At 37.2% G+C, this 19130-nt stretch overlaps 1 protein-coding gene across 2 annotated transcripts; it reads left to right on the top strand.

Annotated features, from left to right (window-relative positions):
• The first annotated feature begins 578 nt into the window (after positions 1-578).
• Positions 579-14839, top strand: LOC121631857 (LBH domain-containing protein 2-like). Of its 2 annotated transcripts, XM_041972959.1 has the most exons (5): positions 579-784; positions 7459-7524; positions 8648-8726; positions 11005-11179; positions 14452-14839. In XM_041972959.1, the coding sequence occupies exons 3-5, from the start codon at positions 8649-8651 to the stop codon at positions 14514-14516; spliced, it is 318 nt and encodes a 105-aa protein (XP_041828893.1). In that variant the 5' UTR covers positions 579-784; positions 7459-7524; position 8648; the 3' UTR covers positions 14517-14839. The 2 variants fall into 2 exon arrangements, with proteins under 2 accessions (XP_041828893.1, XP_041828892.1); XM_041972958.1 differs by lacking the exon at positions 7459-7524 and having other exon boundaries at positions 580-784.
• Positions 14840-19130: the final 4291 nt, after the last annotated feature.

Raw genomic sequence — 19130 nt, 5'->3', positions numbered from 1 at the left:
ACATTAAAACAATAAAAAAGATGACAGTATGTGACATCTTCAGGTCTATATATCCAACCTTTAAAGTTTAAATGAGATTGGTCGACTAATTCGGCGAACTACGGTGGTCTTGGCAATTTCAGCATAACCGAATTGACTTAAAATGTACCTCGTAAATTCTATGCTTATAACTAAATTGGTTAAAATTGGGACATCACACAGATAGCGCAGGTTTTCTTATGTTTTGTGTTTGAGGAACGGGGGACATAGAGAAAGGTTATTACTAACTCCCTCGAGGTGTCCTTTTGAATACTATAAACAGTTTGTAGCAAATTTAAAAAAACAACAAAAAACAAACAAATAAACAAACAAACAAACAAAAAAAACTTTGTTGCAGTCCAGTGAACGGTGTTTAACTTAAATGTATGGAATATGTGTATGAAGTAAATAAATCTTTTAAAGTGCCTCATAAGGCTGATATGTCCACTTATTTATTTAGCTTACCAAACCGTTTCCCATTTCCTATTCTTATAAAATACACAATTTTTCGACATTCATTGAAAGCAGCACCATTCAACCCCCACTGCGCAGCCTCGAAACACTTTCCTACGAGCGGTAACTTCACCGAAGAGCGTTGTGCGCGCCCCTCCGCCTGTCGCCCACAACAGCCCGCATCATCATCATCATCAACATCATCTTCATCATCATCAGCGGATACAGCATCACCAGCAACAGCGTCAGTGTGATGAAGAAGCGGAGGACGGAGACCCTCCTGTTCTGAGATACTGGATCATCCCGCAGACAGGTACGGGGCTTTTGTCCGCTTTTTAACCAACCTGGAAAGGTCTTGATTTTATTTATTTAGGTATTATAAAAGTAAATAAGCAACTTATCATATTAATTCAAACGGTATCGTAGATGTTTAGAAATCTGAATAAAAAAAAGCTGCTTTCTGCTCTGGAGTTGCTCAGAGTTAGATAATGTGCAGAAAAGCCCGGACTTTTGTGTTTAGTAGCCTGTGTGTAAGTGTAAAGTACGTGTTGGGGAAGCTGTCGATTAAATCTATCAATAGTATCTGCTGCCTACCTGTTGTATGCAGGCAGATAGGCTACTCCTGGCACTGTTGGTCTTACATGTTTTATATATATATATATATATGTCAACAAATGCAGAAGAAATACAGGTACAGGAGAATGAAAGTTGAATATTTTCGTAAGGCTGTAAGGCAAGTACAAAGAGCATGACTTTGGTTCATGGATTGAATTTTTCTCATGACCTCGGGCTGTAAAAACCTTACTGGATTTATCTGAGGAACCTGCATTTGAGGAGGTGGTGCTGCCCCTGGCTCTGATTTAGCAGCTGAAATTGAAAAAGTGTTTGAAGTGAAGCTGCAGTAAAATGAGAGGCGAGATTGGAGCAGTCATTCTTCTCAGATTGTCTCAATACCCTGGATCTGCAAAAGTGAAGTGGTGGAATTAAAGCGACTGTCAAAAATAGCCCCAGAGGATGCCAGCTCAGAAAGTCCCATGATGACTCTCTTGATGGACAGAAGAGGAATTTTACCTGGTCACACGATTCATTTGAAGAGGATGAAGAGTCAGACAGTGGCTGAATCCCTGTCTGAAGAAGAAAAATTTAGCAGAAACATAAATAAATGATGCCACAGATGATTGTAGGTGCAGCAGACCCAGCCAGGCAATAGTAAAGCGTACTGATGTTTCGAGTTTTCTTTTATTAGTGATCATTCATTTTCCTTTTTTTTTTTTTTTTTTACATATTCCTTTTGAACATCTTTCACTCAGAAACACCATAAGAACTGAAAAGACAGAAAATTAGACAATAACTGATTTTGGTCATGTAGGTGCCTTTTCATAGTGGTGAACAACCAAAAACCACTTTATCCTTTCTTATTTATGAAGATTGACAGTTTTCCAATTGTACATTTAGAGTATGGCTGACCCATTTGATATATTACACAATTAATCACTAGGTCCTCAGAACACAAACGTATGTAATCTTGGAGGTTGTAGCTCATAAAAGTTTGAGACCACTAGTCCTGCTTTGTATGATTAACAAAATAAAAGCCCAGAAAGAGGCTAAATGATTGTCAAAATAAAAGCTCTTAGTTTCTCTCTCTGGGTCATTTACATCAGGACTTTAACTAAACTTTGACTTGAATCATTCATTAATATGACAGTTGTTTATTTGTCTTTAAAATACAAGAACACATTAAATTAAAGAGAAGAAGTCAAACCTGAAGCTGAGGAATTATTGATGAAATGACTCGTGTTCATGAAGAGTGAACTGATACAACTATTGAGTGAAATAAATGTTTAATAAATCATTTAATCAAATTAATCAGTTTTCACAGCTGATTGTCTAAATTAGAGCAATCTCTCAAAAACTGTTTTTAAAAACATCTTAAAACTTAATATTTGATATATTAATTGGCATTCTCTAACTATTAATTGTCACTAATGTGTTTTGAGGGTCTGTTTCACTGCATTTGTTAGTCAAGGAGATATATTTTTTTAAGTATTTAGAAATTATTTTAGTTTACAGATTTATAAGTTTAACCCACAATTAAAATGTCATTTTTGTCTATATTTAGTGCCCATATTAGTTTTGGATTTGCAAATCCACAAGCGACTTCCTCAAAGTCAAACCAGAAGTCATTTCCTGTTACATTTACACTTGTTCTCAACCTAAATGTGCTAATTTCAGTGGTGGCAGGGTTTGACTTTACAGTAAAAATGTGAGTTTTATTGTAAAAAGCGCTAAACATTTCATTTTTTTTTGGGTGAAAACATGGACTACAAACCATATTAATCTTTGTATGGGGAAACTGTGCATGCAGTGGTCAGAGACATGCCTAATTTACCAAATGGAAGTAAGTTGTACTTCATTGGAGAGATTTGGTGAAGCTTCGAAGACACTGTGATGTTACTGACGTTGCAGACGGGACTACATCTTCATGTTGGCAACTTAATTCTCCCAGTCCCAGTGTTGCATTTAGCCTTTATACTTTTCATTTTAGTTTTCAGTAGCGAGTCATAAGCGTATCACTGGTACATGTTATTAACCAAATGCAGCACACACACTCTATGGCATTTCAGACAAACAACGTCTCACTGCGTGCAGGAAGGTGATGTACCATGTTGCTCATAACTGTCCCACATTCCTCTGTGTACAACAATAAATCAGAGTAGAACAATTAATCCTTGACAAAAACAACTCAAATGTTTTTGCTTGACGAGATTATTTTCCATAAAATGTATTTTGCTCCAGTATTTCTGCATACAGTAGGCTACTTAATTCATGTCCTTAGAATAAAATTTATCACATTATAACATGATAAGGTCCCAATTTTTTTTTATTGGGCGACAGCTCTATGCTTTCGTAGCAGAGGTACTAAAACACTTGTCAAAAATGAGGGTGAATCACTGAAAAAAATATCACTGGAACTGGCAAGACAATCTTGCCCAGAGGGGGAAGGGAAGACAGCTTAAATACACGACAACAGAGATATTTTAAAATTTCCTGGTAAGTAATGCACTTTAAAATGTGTTAAAAACTTTGGTTCACAGAGGCAAACAACCATGCACATTCTCACTAAAGTTAATTTAGAATCACCACTTAATCCCACATGTATGTATTTGGACTGGGAATAGTTTTTCTTTTTTTTGCTAACTGCACCGCCAAGATCATATCATTTTGTGGGAAAGTATCTAAAGAAACATACAGAGGTTAATGCATTTAGTTTTTGCCACTCTATACTTTCATTTAATCACTTGTAACATCACTTTAACATTTTCTAAAAGCTCTAACTATCATTGTATGTTTTCAAATTTCTAAAATTAGCACAAATAGTAAGAAAATGAGTGTTTGGTGGATGATTTCATTTTTTTATTTTATTTTATGCTGTTGAAAGGCTTGTTCATTCAAGCTAGCAATAGCTATAGGATAAAATTATGTAGAAAACTGTATTTAATAAAATTAAAAGTTCTCAGTAAAATTTATTTACAACACCAAACAATTTCTGACTGGAAAACAAATGCTTACTTAGAAAAATTACATGAAAAGTTAACATATCCAAAAACAGCAAAACAGTAACGCTGAGCTTAATGCTCACATTAGCATGTTTAGCTAATGTTAAAGTGCTAGCACTTCAACTGCCAGCATCACCATGACGCTATTAGGTGAAGTTATTAGTTTTCCATGTATCTGCCATAATTTTGGTAGTCAAATGAAGGTTTCATCTCAGCGGTAATGCCAGTAACATCAGATTTAGTTATTACTTATGAACTGGAAACTGATGGCCCCATACAAATTAATGATGATTGTTCAGACAATAAATCCAAATATTTATCAACACCTGCTGCCCAAATTTAGCTCAAACCATATAGAAATTAGTGTTTAGTGGATTATTTCTTTGTTGTAACATTGCATCGTGGCAATAAATCTGGTAAACCTGTTTTAATAGTGCCACACCTGTCAAGAAAAATTATTTTTCAGATGATTAGCAGAGTTGAGTATGAGGCACTGTGGTCATTGCCGTGGTGGATGTTTAATCAACATGAATGAGGTCTGTGTGCTTTTTTTTTTTTTTTGTACTGTTCCCTTGCAGTCAGTGTGAAATTATTACTCATATTACACTTTTTATAATACAGAGTTAGAGTTAGTGAAGTTTTTCTGTTAGTGGGACTTAATTTTAAAATGTTTTACAGTCTTGTTTTAAATTAAGTGTTCTGCTTTAGTTTGAACCTGTCAAAGAGGAGACTAGAAAAGTGTGTTTTTTATCTCACATCTCTGCTGAGGCAGAAAGTGAAGCAGCTTCCTGTAAAGACCAACAGGAACTACATTCAGAGCTCAAACAAAACGTTATTCAGCTACAAAAAGAGGCACGTCTGCAGCGTTACGCCTGGCATCAACATTTAAATTCTTCTGCTTGTTACGCTTCATGTCACAGTCAATGCTTTTTTCAGAAATATGATCAGTCTGAAATCACGTGCAGAGCTCCCCAGGCCTTTCCGTTTGCTACCTTTTAGACTGGCAGAGCAGAGAGCGACCGCACTGACCGCCTCGATTCCTTCCATGGGAACAATGTGAGCCTCTGATGAGGAATAAAGGCTGTATTGTCTCTTTGCTGAGATGATGATGATAAAGGGCATCAGCAATTCCAGGTTTTACAGAGAAGTCTCACAACAACAGAATTGCAGCTCAGAGGCACACACGAATAACCCCCAAATCAGCCCCCAGTCTTGTGCATTCAGGTAAAGTACGCTACTCAGACAATCAGAGGCATAAAATCTCAATTGCCTGTCCCCATGGCAACAGCAACTGCCTGTCTGATTGTAGAAAAGTGGCATCATGTCATATGAAAAGTCTGCCTTTCACCACCGGGCACGCTGTTATTGTTAGCTAGTTTTTAGATGTGGAATGAGCAATTTATTAGTCCCAGTTTAATAGTGGTGTCAGTTTAACAATATAATGTGTAACATGATGTTCCATCTATTCATTTATCTATTGATTGTCCTCCTCATGTGTCCACCCTGTCCACATTTATGGCAAATGAATAAGACATTCTAAAGAAGATGTCCCTCCATCACAGGGTTACTCACTGCATAGCCACACATAGCTGGTAGAAACCTGCAAGAAACACTGGGGTGTAACAGTGTAAGACATTTCTGGGTGTGGCAGAAGAACCTGAAGCAGTAAGATATGTTAAAACATTACTCACAGCTGTGGATAAGGCAGCTGCAATTAATATGTTTACTTTGGCTTACTTTTGACTATATGAAAACAATCTGACCATCAACTCAAAGGCTCTGGTATTGATGAACCCAAGACTTGTCTTTTGGTTTTGCATAACTTAATCCAGCTGTATAACTTCATTTCAGCTGCAGCATGAAGTAAATAACCAGCTAATAAACATAAACAAGATTTAATATTGGTCTTAACTTACATTAACAAGGTGGGTTACATTATTCCTAAACCTACCCAAACACCAAGGACAAACACAAACACTATTTGTACATTACTGAATAAATAATGACTGAAACTAAAATTACTAATGTTAAGTTATTAACACTTAACTTCCTCTTATAATAAGAAATAAGAAAGGTCTACTCTGAAAACCTAATCTGAATGACAGCAGATGTTGCTCCGTTTATATCATGGAGCTTTAAAAATACCTTTACATATGCACAAGATGTAGCTTAGTGCACCCGTACTCCCTTTTGAGTAACCAAACCAATTGATATTCAGCTCAGCACCAATGTCTTTGTCTCCTCCAGCTTCACGCAGACAGCCGTGGTGTAGATAACTGGGAGCAAAGCTAACAGCTAAAAAACAAGAACACAAGTTAACATTTACACGACTGAGCTCAGGCTGCTAGCATAAAACTAGCTTAACATGGCTAATTCTGATTGTGAATGACCTTCAAGTTCAGTTTAACTTGAATATGAAACTAAAAGTGTTCTTTGGAAGTATTTTGCATATGAGGTAGACAAACAGGTTAATGCTAAAGCTTATATGTAAATAGTGCTACACAGTGTTAGCAAAAAAGTCAAGCAGCACTAAAAACATAGCAAAGCATCTTAAAAGCTGACACCCAAGTTTTTATTAATAACTTTGAGCTCTGAATAATAATAGCTCCTCAACAACATTGAAGTAATAAACACTGACCATAAATTTGAACTTCGCTACCTACCCAGGTTAACAGTTCAACTATTAGCATTTCAGTTCACTTCAGTGTTTATATAACGCCATGCCATAATATCAAGAAACATTTTACAATTATAATTAGAAAGCTTTATTATCATAATGAGATTTCAAGTGCTGGACCATTTGTGCTTTTAAAAATATACTGTTGTGGAAATTGTAGAAAGAAAGCGAAGAGCCAATTTCTCACCTCAACTACACAACTCGTGTCGTTTTATTCAAAACAGAAGAACATACTTTTTGGAAAACAATATGGAGTTGCCCTTGGAGACAGACCGCAGGAAACCCCAGATACTGTCTTGGGATTACCGGGCAACAGTGAACAACTTGCTGAAACATGAAACACCAGTTTATATTATTGAACGGTGAATTATGTAATTAAGAGTCCACTACACTGTATCAGTCAAAAGTATGGACACACCCACCTATTCAAACCTAATACATAGGTGTCCAAACTTTTGACTAGTATTGCATATAAATATGACAAACACACCAAAGAAAAAGAACACAATTAAAAAAACAAAAGAAAAAACAACATTTGTCTTTAGCAGAACAGAAATTAAATATTTGTGGAATGGAGAGTTGGGTGATGGGGTACAAAAAGAGCGAGGTTAAGATGAGACAATTAAAGTTATAAGAGATACAGTCCAATTTAGACCAATTACAAGTCAATTAACTGTAATCAAATTAAAATCCAGTTAAATCAAAGGAATTATAACCCACATTTGTCCAATGTATTGTTTGACAATTCAACAGGAAGAAAAACCTCCAGCAGAACCAGACTCAGGAAGGGCAGCCGTCTGCCTCAACAGGGATCAGCAGGTACCTTCAATCTAAGCCTGGGATTATTGCTGATAAAGAAAATGAAGAATATATGTTAATGACAGCAATAATACCACAGATTCTTAAGTGGAGAGGAAAGAATACAGAGCTCAGTGCTAAATGGGATGTGCCCCCCTGCATTCGAGCCTTTGCAGCATAACTAAAGGGATCTGTAATGGTCACCAAGCCATCATTACCACTAAGCTTTATCACAAAGGAAAGTTTAAAGTCTAACCGTAAAGGAAGAGAGGATGTCTACTTCTCAAACTGGAAGCTGGTTCCACAGAGAGGGGTCTGCTAACTGAAGGTTCTGCCTCCCATTCTACTTTTAGAGACACCAGTAAACCTGCATTCTGAGAGTGAAGTGCTCTGTTGGGAAAATCTGGAACTCAGAGAAAAAAATAAACTCATGAAACAGGCTTGGAAAAAAAATGATGGTACCCCTAGAAAAGACTGAAAATAATGTGACCAAAGGGCCATGTTAATCCAAGATGTGTCCACTAATTAGCATCACAGGTGTCTACAATTGGTTAAATTTCATATAATTTTTATTTATTATTACTTTTGTCAGATTCAAGTTATTTCTGTGACCATTGTGAGTTTTTCTTTCATTAACCAAAAGGTACCAACAATTTTGTCCACGTCTGTAAATGTTTTTGCAATTTTTTTTTATTGTTTAACATAGTCTGGGTTTGAGTCATTGGGTTTCCAAGAGCTCTTCAGCCAATAAGAAATCTTAAACAGTATGGAAAGTTCATGTAACAGGAGTGTTGGTTGCATACATGCTAAACTGACAGCCAGCTGTTGTTGCTTATTAGTTTAGTGTCTGTGTTTGACCAGTACCTGCTGTTTTTAGGATAACCGGCTCTAAATAGTCATTATTGTTGACCTGTTAAAGTGGACTGTTTCTAGAAACATTATTGATTAGGGTTGTGAAACTGTCAAAACTGAGTATTATCCTTCGCTATTTCAGTGTAATCAGTGAACGAGAAGAAACCTTGAACATTCAGTGCTACTTTTGCCAGTTTGAGTTAAAAACAAAGACAAAGTAACAGAGAAAGAGACGTAGAAACTGTGTAGACAATTTAATGGTTATTGATCATCAACATGTGTTTTCTTCCAGGATGACTGAGGTGATTAACTCTTTGGAGCCAGGAACGGAGGACTTCAGTGGGGGAGGAGCAGGAGGAGACCAGGGTTCAGTATCCTTTGTTTTTGCAGTTGTAGTAGTAAATTTTGCACAAATAATAAGGAAATGTGCATTTAGTGGATTATTTCTTTGTTGTAACAAAACCTTTTGCCAATAAATCTTAAACTGCTGGAAAGCAGGGAAGATTTGGCAAGATTTTAATAAACACAACCTACAAACTCAGCTGCAGCTAATGCTACAAATGCATTTTACTTACAAACGTAGCATAATTTAAAGGACAATAAACAGACTTTTCAGTCTTCAAAGAGATTTATTGCTGAAAAGCTTTGTTAAAACGAAGAAATAACACAATTTTCCTTACTCTTTGTGCTAAGTTTTAGAAGAGCTTTTGTGTTGATAGATCCACAACTTCACTGCTTGAACAATTTTTACGGCAACTTTGGGCCCCATCTCATGGTTTTACTAAAGTCTGATTCATCTGGCACCACCATTGGGCTGTAACTTTCATTTCTCCACCAAAATTATGAGAGGTCCCTGCTTGTGTTACATCCCCTGGCCTTTAGCCTGGGAATGTATGATTTGAGTGACTGATGTCCTGGAATTAGACCCAGCTGGGGTGGCACGCCTCCCCTGTCATGGATTGGACAGCGTCGTTCCCTCCGGATTTCCTGAGCGCCGCCTGCTATTGGATTGGACGGAAAGCACCACACCTCCGCCAGCCTGGCCCAATCGGACCGCTACGGGAGCCATAAGAGAGAACTGCCATCGTCAATCGAGGCAGCTGTGGTTCAGTGGAATCGCAGTGTGCCAAGCTCTGGGATTGTGAATAGATGCTGGTCTGAACTTTGGTGTGTTTGTGGTAAAACCCTTGCGGTTGTGTTAAGCTTTAGGATTCCCTTGGTTGGTTGTTTGCACGATTGTGCTAGTCCTGTAGAGTTGAGAAAAGACACTCCTCTTTTGTGACTATTTTGTGTTTGTATAGAAGATTTTGGTTTCTGTTTAGAAGAGTTCGTTTGTTATTTCTTTTATAGACCCTTTTGGTTTGTTTTATGAAATCCTCGGTAAAGAGTTGAAGTTTGTTTTGTTTGTTATTTTGGTTAGCAGTGTTTACCTAAGTAAGGACACCTTTTGTTTAATCATTTGTTTATTTTGTTAGCAGACCGGATATATAACCTGAGAAAGGACACCCTTGGTTTGTATTTGTTTTGTTGAACCCGATTTTTGTATAATAAATTATTATTGTATTTATATATCCTCCCGTTGGTCTGGTTCGTCAATTTGTTATCGTCCCTAAACCCTTAGACTTGAGAACGGGACGTAACACTTGCCTCAACTATAAATTTCTTCATGTCTTAGCTCCTTCTCTCCTGGAGGAATTTATAAGACGTAAGAATAGTGACCTTAGGACCAGATCTGCTTTTAGAGGGGACTGTGAGCTGCCACTTAGACAAACAGCTACAGGACAAAACACTATTTCTGTTACGGGTTGCATAATCATCCTATAACTGTACGAGAGAGTTCCACTTTTATTGCTTTTAGAAAAGAGCTAAAAAATGGCTCAAAACCAACCAAATTTGTCAACATAGGTGCGGTTTAATGTACATAATGCATTGTACATCAGTTGTTGTGTATGTAAGTGCTATTTGTTATTGTTTGTCATATTGTCTATTTCAAAAGTTTGAGGACTTTGGATGGAAAGTAGCTTCTAGCTAAATCTGGCATATTTATACAATGTCATGAAAATGTAGAAAGTGTTCATTAATGTGCATTGTCCTCATCAAATAAACAAATAAATGAAATGAAAAATTAAAGGAAAACTAGGAAGTTCACCTGCTAGCATCATTGTGATGCTAGCATGTAAATTGCTAGCACTTAGCATGAGATAAAAATGCTAAAATGAGAGTTTAGCTCAAACCAATTTCATGGTGTTGGATGTGTTAACTTTTAAGTTTAATATAATTTTCTTCTGTAAACATTTCTTCCCCAGTCAAAATGCATTGGGTGTTGAAAATAGATTACTATTACTAATAGAAAACTTTCCATTTTAGTAAATAACAATTCTATATCCTAGATATAAGCTCAACTTAGTCAAACATGAATATTTCATATTATATATTGTGCTAAATTTCTGACACACATAAATCCTTAAAATCAAAAGTCATAGTACTTTGTGAGGGTATTTATTTTCCAAACCCATCTGATGTGCCCAGTTTCACTTTCCCTAATCTGATTTTTTCCACATAGTTGTTCGCTCACATGTGCAATGAATAATGTTTTAATCCCCCCAGATAAGATCATTCTCCTGTAAACCTTACATAAGTTTCAAACAGATCTTCCCAGATACCCATGAAAGGTATCCAAAGCTGTCCAAGAGGCTTCCATCTATTGTGGTGGAGCCGATAGATGCAGCTGAGGTGGAGAGTGGTGAGCTCCGCTGGCCGCCAGATGAACCCAGCTCCCCAGACGCCCAAACCGCAAGACGGACTCCAGACGAGCAAACTGCAGGTGAAAAGGAAACTGTCCTTTTGCCTTTTTATATTTAACTCGGTTATAGTTATTATTAATAATAAAATGGTAAATGGTCCATATTTACATAGCGCTTTACTGTACCTGGAATGATACCCAAAACGCTTTACATCATACCTCACATTAACCCATATTCACACACTGATGGCGGAACCTGCAAGGCGCTCAACCACGACCCATCAGGAGCAATTAGGGGTTCGGTGTCTTGCACAAGAACACCTCGACATGAACTCAATTTGGCCGAGGATCGAACTGGCAACCCTTGGGTTACAAGACGACTGGTCTACCTTGCTGAGCCACACTGCCCCATAAGGCTGCACAAAATCATATAAACCAGAACAAAAAAAAAAAAAAAAAAAGTCCCATGAACTCGTCAACTGGACTTCCTGTTTGCTGTTTGCTGTTTTTTTTTTTTTTTTTTGTATTTACTTTAAACTAACATACATACAGTTTAGAGCAGGGATTTGAAAGGGTTGCAAGATAAGTCTTATTGTCCATGACAGTGAAAAGAAAAAAAAGAGGAAAAAGTTCTCATTCATACATACATTTTTGGACATTTTTCCATTTTAAATTATTGCATTAATAGCTGTACACATTTAATCTGTTTAACTACTTTATATTCAACTCTTTGTTTACTAAATAAACATTATGTTGGATGCATTATGTTCTGTGACTTACAGCCAAAACAGTGTTTACTAAGCTGCAACAGAAAGCTTGGTGATTTAAATATGCACGGAACTGCAATGCAGGGAAGCACACAGCATTAAAAATACAGAGAGAGCAAGTTAAAAGGGATTCAATGAAATTATGTGAGAAGTTAATGGGAAATTGTGCTTTCATTCAACTCCATAGAGATATTAAATTTGATCATGATTAAGTACAGATTTTTATTTATAAATATGTGCTCTATGTGAAAACATATGTAAAGTATTATTAATTATAGTTGTCATGCAATGGTAGTCCAGGAAAAAAGGACAATATTTATCTGAATGTGGTGCTGTATAAGGTAGTAGAGAGCACTGAAACCCTAAGGCAATAAATATTCGTACACAGTAGCTTTTCTGTATGCTGTTCATACCAGTAAAGATCACACAGGCATACAAGCTGTTGACATTTGTGCCAGTTTATTTGCATATTTCACTCCTTACTGGGCACCAGCAGATAACATCTGTTTTTTTGTGTGTCGTCTTTATAAAGGTTACTTCCTCTAATGCATTCCTGTCCTAGTTTTTTATACTAATGACACACTTTACTTTCATTCTCACGTGAGGAAATGCCTTACAGTAGGCACAGGTGTTATAGTGTGGCATGTTCTTGCCATTGTATGCATGCCTGGGTTTAGAATTGGTTTTATCTAGTCCATCCAGTCATTTGCTCATAAACAGGCGAATGCCAGAGTTATGTAACACGGGATGATTAAAATTTTCTAAGCAGAGTGGGTGATTTAAAGGTTCATGTTTCATCTTAGCTCATGCTGACCAGTATGGAGTCTATGGAGGAAGATACAAAAGAGAAATGACAGTTATTTGAAGTTGCGGCACAGATATTCATGTTTACAGGCTGCAGCCCTGGTTTGTCAAACAAAGTGTGAATATTTAATGCTGGTTGCCTTTTTTTTTTGCAGAAAAAGTCAGTAAATTGCCAACTATGGGTAAAGATTCTAAGCCAGTTTGCGCCCAAGAAAGAAGCGGAGGTGTAGCTGTGATATTTAATCTAAGTTTAAGGACACTGTTATATACACAGAACTTTACGTTATACCTGCTGCTGTTTTGGCCAGTCATGCACCTCATAATTTTTTACAACTTGTAGTATACTACGTGGGTAAATGAAGAGTGTGTGAGCAGGTCTATTTCGATAGAAGATGTGAAGATGTGTTGTATGCTGGGACATGACCCACATGTTATTAAAAATACTCTTCCATTACAAGAGTTTAAACTATTAAAACTACGGCTGCCTGGTTAGTTTGGCTAAAAATGGTAAAATGTAGTAAAAAATGGGGAAGGTGGGGAAAGAACACAGGGGAAAAAAGATGGATTTTTTAAGGGTCAATCTCTGATTGCAAGATCTGATAGATAAAAAGCTGGCTTTGTCCTCAAGTCTGATTCTCTGCATATTCCAGCCCCAGTTTCTTTTTGTTAATTTACTAATGCAAGTGAATCATAAGGCTACCAAATAAAGTCAGCAAGGTGTTTATATTATGGACTCATGTGTAGAGGATTTTTTTAAGTCACTATTGCCATGATCAAATGAATAATTAATTAGTACTGGGCAACAATTAAAACATTTTTAATCATGATTAATGTTGTGATCTTTAGGTGTTTCCCTGCTGGAACAAACAAAAAGCAGGATTACAATCTCAGCACTTCTAGAAAAGACGTAAAAAAAAAAAAAATAATAAAATGACTTTTCACTGTTAAGAGACTATTTTTGTCTTTACACTTTCCATAGAAACTCAGTAATGTGAATGCAGTACATCAGGAACTAGTTTTCAGCAAGTGAATGGCTCTTTATACATGTGGGCAGACGGCAGATTCAGTGGAGAAACCAGAAACAATCTTCCGATCCCTGTAACCCTGGTTTGTCTGTTAATGTGTTCAGAATAAGTTAGCAACAGACTTTCAAAAACTAAAATAAAATAATAAAAATTATAATTATTTTCTGTGTTAATTGATTATTCGTTCATGATAATAATTTGTTAATGTGCCCAACCCTAGTTTTTATATTGTAAAAAAAAAAAAAAAAAATGAACATGCACTAAATGTTCAACATTTATATATGAGGATCAGAAATGGACTGAGATGTGATATCAGAGGCTGAGCGCACAATTTGAGCACAGCCATGCTATTATAAAGTTAGAATTCAGGGTCTGTGCATATAAAATACAGCTTTGATCTACGACCAAACAAAAATCAAAGGGCCAAAAAACTTTGAAATGTACAAAAGACCAAAACAGATAAATAGATATTGCATTCATTCATGCATTCTTTCTCTGTGACTTCCTGTAGGGTTTTTAGCACGAACTCTCTGTTTCTGCTGGAGGTTGTGCCTTCCTTTTAATTGGATCATAATTGGACTACAATGAACTGGACTGTGACTGTAAAAGTGCCTTATTGTCAATTGATGATATATAAATAAAGCTGAATTGAAGTGAAGTGAAATGGGAAAATTTAATGTCTAAAGAGATGACTGACTACACTGGGCTCTCTGGAATCAGTCTGAAATATAACCCAACATCTGTGTGTGTTTTCCAGAGGAGAAGACGGATGTTGGGGTGGAAGAAGAGGCTTCAGGGGTGGAGATGCAGGACTCCAACTAACCAAACTCCTGTTAAATCCACTGCTACTGTGAGTGTCCCCAGATGTGGATTAATGAGAAACGAAAAGAGCACCTTGTGAAGATACACAAGATAAAGGAGACATAGGAAGGAGGATAAAGAAACAGATTTCCAAACCCCAGCTCATGGGCTTGGAGCCAGAGTTATGTCACCACTTTCAGAACAAATACAGACAAGGAGTTTTTCTTTTCTGCACACATGTACGCTCTGACATGTAAATAAAATGACGGGCATCATTCCTTTATTCTCCCTCTTATATATATATAGTAAAGCATCTTTACATTGAACGCGGACCACTCTAAAAATGAACAAAAGACACAGTACAATAAATTTTAGCAGCAGATATGTTTTCATGCCACGATTTCCCTTCCAACATGGCTGCTGTTACACTTCCAGTTTTGTAAATAACTCACACAAACCCTTTAGTGTCTCTGGCTCCAAGCCCCTTTGTTGTCCAGATGCCCATCATCTGCATGTCTGATCCAGACAGATATTTCTGAATGCTGTATTAAGTTTTTAGCTCATGTGTGCCATACTACTACTAACAGTAGCTACTGTAATTGTGCACAGTTTTTACATAAATTTTAGACGTACATGACATCACTGTTAAGCGCTGACTGCTGTAGTTTGGTGATCCTCATTCACTTCGTAATAATTGCTTAGGAGTATTTTATTAAGAACAAATCTGTCTCTTTATTTGATGTTATGACATTCCTTAAAATATTATTATATGGAAGCACTGTCTTCATAAGGTAGATTTTGAAGGGAATGTAATTGTGTTCCTTACCATACTGGAGCAATATGTTCACCGAAGTTTTAAAGGCAGTCCATTTTGTTACAGAAAGGAACCAGTATATTTTAGGTGCGTGTTTGCTTGTCACAGACATATTTTTTAAAGTACTGGAAGTCTAAATTATTGCACAATTAATAAAACTTTTGAAAAAATTTTTTTTTCTGTTTTGGTGGCTTGAACTGTGAAAGTTATGCTGACTCATGTAAATCTCCACTTTGTATAAATGAAACAGACTGTAGTGTATGAGGACACCAATCCTAAATTTAAAGGATTACTGTAGATAATAACCAGACACTTTATTAGGTGACTTGTTGATGTCAGAGGGTCAGAGGAGAATGGCCAGACTGGTTGGAGATGATAGAAAGACAACAGGAAGTCCAATAAGCACTGGGTCCAGCCAATGTCTGCAGAATAGCATTTCTGAACATATAACACCTCCAACCTTGAAGCAGATGGGCTACAGCAGCAGAAGACCACACCTGTCAGGAAACTAAGCCTACAATTCACACGAACTCACCTGTCTGATCTCGTACTGCATTACCCCTCCAGAGTGCTTAGTTTGGCCAGTCAGATGGTCTTGGAGGTTCCTCGATCTAACTTAAAAACTGAAGGAGACCGAGCTTTTGGAGTTGTGTCTCCCACTCTGTGGAACACTTTGCCTTTAAGTGTGCGGTCTTCAAACAGTCTTTTAAATCTGAGCTTGCATTGGCCTTTGTCTGAGTGTACCTTGCAAAACAATATTACATCCAGTGAAACACTATTACAAGTTTATAGAAACACTTTTACAAAGATTTTTGACCGAAATCTGTGAGCCATCAGAATCTGTGACCACAGGGGGCAATAGTGTACATTTCTCTGCATGTACATCTTAGAAGACGAGCAAAGTCTTTTATTGAACACTTTTATTGAAAACACATTTCTGATAGCTATCAGAATGTGTTAATGTACTGTACCTGCATTGTAATAAACTCAAACTTCAATAAAAGTGTTTTCAAGACTTTGCTCGTCTTGTATCAGAGGATTTACACTACCTTTCAAAAGTTTGGGGTCACTTTGCCATGGGATTCAATAGGGAAGTGACCCCAAACTTTTGAACGGTAGTGTATGCTCGTGCAGCGTCTGCACACGGTTGGCAACGGTGTAGCTGACGCTGCTGAGTTTGCTCTCACACTCAAGCGTAGGGGGTACACGTCGTTTTGGTGTTGTGTTGCAGTTTTTTCTCCTAACCTGAAGATGGCAACAGGGATGGTATTGGCCGGTAAACTCACCAGGTCAGAGTTCTTTTGATGGTTCATTTCAGTTCGGTAGATATTTTCCTGCGTTCAGTATGGTTCAGTGTTTTTATTAGCTTGAGGAAGAAAACAAAGAAATAATTCGATCAGCCTCTCATCCACTGATTATTGTTTTTAAAAACGGTGGTTACCACACAAATTCAACGAGAAGATCCAGATATCCTGCAACACATGATCCCAAACTGACCAGTCACAAGGGAGTACCTCTGCGTAGCCGTCTGTGTAGCAGGGCTACATGTCAGGTCAGGACGAGTTGCGTGCTGAGCCTCTGCGGAGCTATGTGGCGCCTAAGGCGGTGACGCTGACACAGTGCGCGTATAAATCCCTCTCAAGATGTTCGTGCAGAGGGCTCCCTGCAGTCACGGATTCTGATGGGTCACAGATTTTAGTGAAACACCTATTTGGTAAACTTGTAAAAGTGTTTCACTGGATATAAATTTATATCGCGTAAATGTAAAAGTGTTTCACTCGATGAAATATTGTTTTGCCCTTCCCAGCCACCGTTGCTGTCCTTGTGTTTTTATACTTTTTTGGTTTTTGTAAAGCACTTTACAAAAGGCTGTATAAATGTGCCAAATAAATGCCAAATAAATAAAAACTGACATTGACACTGACAGACTCACTAAAACTGGACAATAGAAAATGGAAAAACGTTGTCTGGTCTGATGAGTCTCCATTTCAGCTCCACAGTCAGACAGCAGGCTCAGAATATGGTGGAAATCATCCACTAAATCCACCCTGCCTTGTATAAGCATGGGTGGTGTATTGGTCTGAAGGACGTTTTCATGGCACACTTTGGGCCCCTTAGTACCAACGTGGCATAGTTTAACCATCACAGCCTACCTGAGTATTGTTGCTGACCATGTCATATGAATATAGATTTATTTTAGGTTATAAGCATTATTGAGCATTTTTTAAATGTTTCTACATCAGATCTCAGTTATTGGCTTTATGAACATGTCAGTTTATTTTTTCTAGCAGGCAGCAATGCACTTCTTTAGGCTAGTCGTCTTAGAACTGCTTATGCAGAGCATGGTATTTGAATAGACAATCTTCATTTATGACCCAACAAGACACCACCCTAAAATAATGAGACCATATGCAGACCAGGCCTTGGCCCAGACCTATGCTTGTGCATGGTCTGCAGGGTTTTAGTTCACCCTCAATTAATCTTGACTGCCTTCATACCTGTACTTAAAGCTGTACACTTCTAAAATATCTTTGAATTGGATTGAATAATACTTTTAGTCATAAAACAGGATATTATTTTTCAGTAACAGGAATATAATAATCATTCATCATAAGTAGTAGGACTGAGTTGAGGTCTGGAGTGGGGAGAAACGGAATCAGTGTGACCCTCTGAGGTGCTTCGTGCTGCTTACCACCTCCTCAGACATACAATCCTTCAGTCCCACAAGTTGGTCTTTTTTGTCCGGTAGTCAGTCATCCAAGAGATTGTGGAGGCATCCACCTGAATTTTCTAAAGCTTCTCGTATAACATTACAGGCTGAATTGTACTAAAAGTACTGGTAAACGTAAGAAACATGATCCTCACAGTGCAGCCTGGTTTATCCAGATGAGAACAGGCACGCTTTATGTGCTCTCATAATGGGAGTAAATCACAAAAAAACAGCTTCATTCTAAAGATATAAACTTAAAATCCTTATTTTTAAGGATTTTGTTTATTACAATAAACAAAATCAGCAATATTTCTTCTTCCAGGTGATTAGCTTAAATCTTTCATAGTGGAACTTCAAACCAGAAATACAGGATTTGCACTCAACAACTTCAAGCTTTTCATTTTGAGGTGTGAAAACCTTTAAATGTCAGTACTGGTCACAGCAATGGTAAAAAAAAAAAAAAAAAAAAGGAAAGCACATGAATAAGGTGAGAGGAGGAATCATCACATCTCTGCAGCTGGAAAAAAAAAAATCAAGAATTCTTGGGACAACAACTCAGTTATAACTCACTGACATATCAACACCAGCTGTTTAGAACTTTTAATGAATGTCCTTTTTAATATTGAACCGTTCACTTCTGTCAAATTTCTCTTCATTGCTGTTGGAAGTTTTGTTTTTTATGCATTCAAGAATTTAAGTGTAGGCCTCTTTAACAGAGGGCAAGAGGGAGTGATAAAAACAGAAGGTTAGAGGTTATGTTAATAAAACTACTGCAATGATACCAAAACTGCAGAAAAATAGTCAAAGTGGCACAAAAAGTAACTTGTGTTTGGTTGATTATTTCTCCTCTTTAATACCAGTTGCTGTTGTAGTAAACATGGCTGGAAAGCTTAATTAGTCCCCTTTACAACAAGGTAGAAGTTGTAATTAGCTTCTGTGGAATAATCAACACAGCTGAACCGGTGGGTAGTAATCAAGGTAAGTGACCCACCTGCTATACTCTCCTGTTTGTATTCACTCTTTTTTTAGTTTCTTAGTGGGTTAGATGATTGAACTCTCCCACAGTAAGAAGTAAAAAACACATTTTTACGCTTTATTATTTTTACAGTTG

This window comes from Melanotaenia boesemani, chromosome 20 (genome assembly GCF_017639745.1).
Source record: "Melanotaenia boesemani isolate fMelBoe1 chromosome 20, fMelBoe1.pri, whole genome shotgun sequence".
Classification (NCBI taxonomy): Eukaryota; Metazoa; Chordata; class Actinopteri; order Atheriniformes; family Melanotaeniidae; genus Melanotaenia; species Melanotaenia boesemani.
The sequence above is the reverse complement of the archived record's forward strand: the minus strand, read 5'-3'. Positions and strand labels throughout refer to the sequence as shown.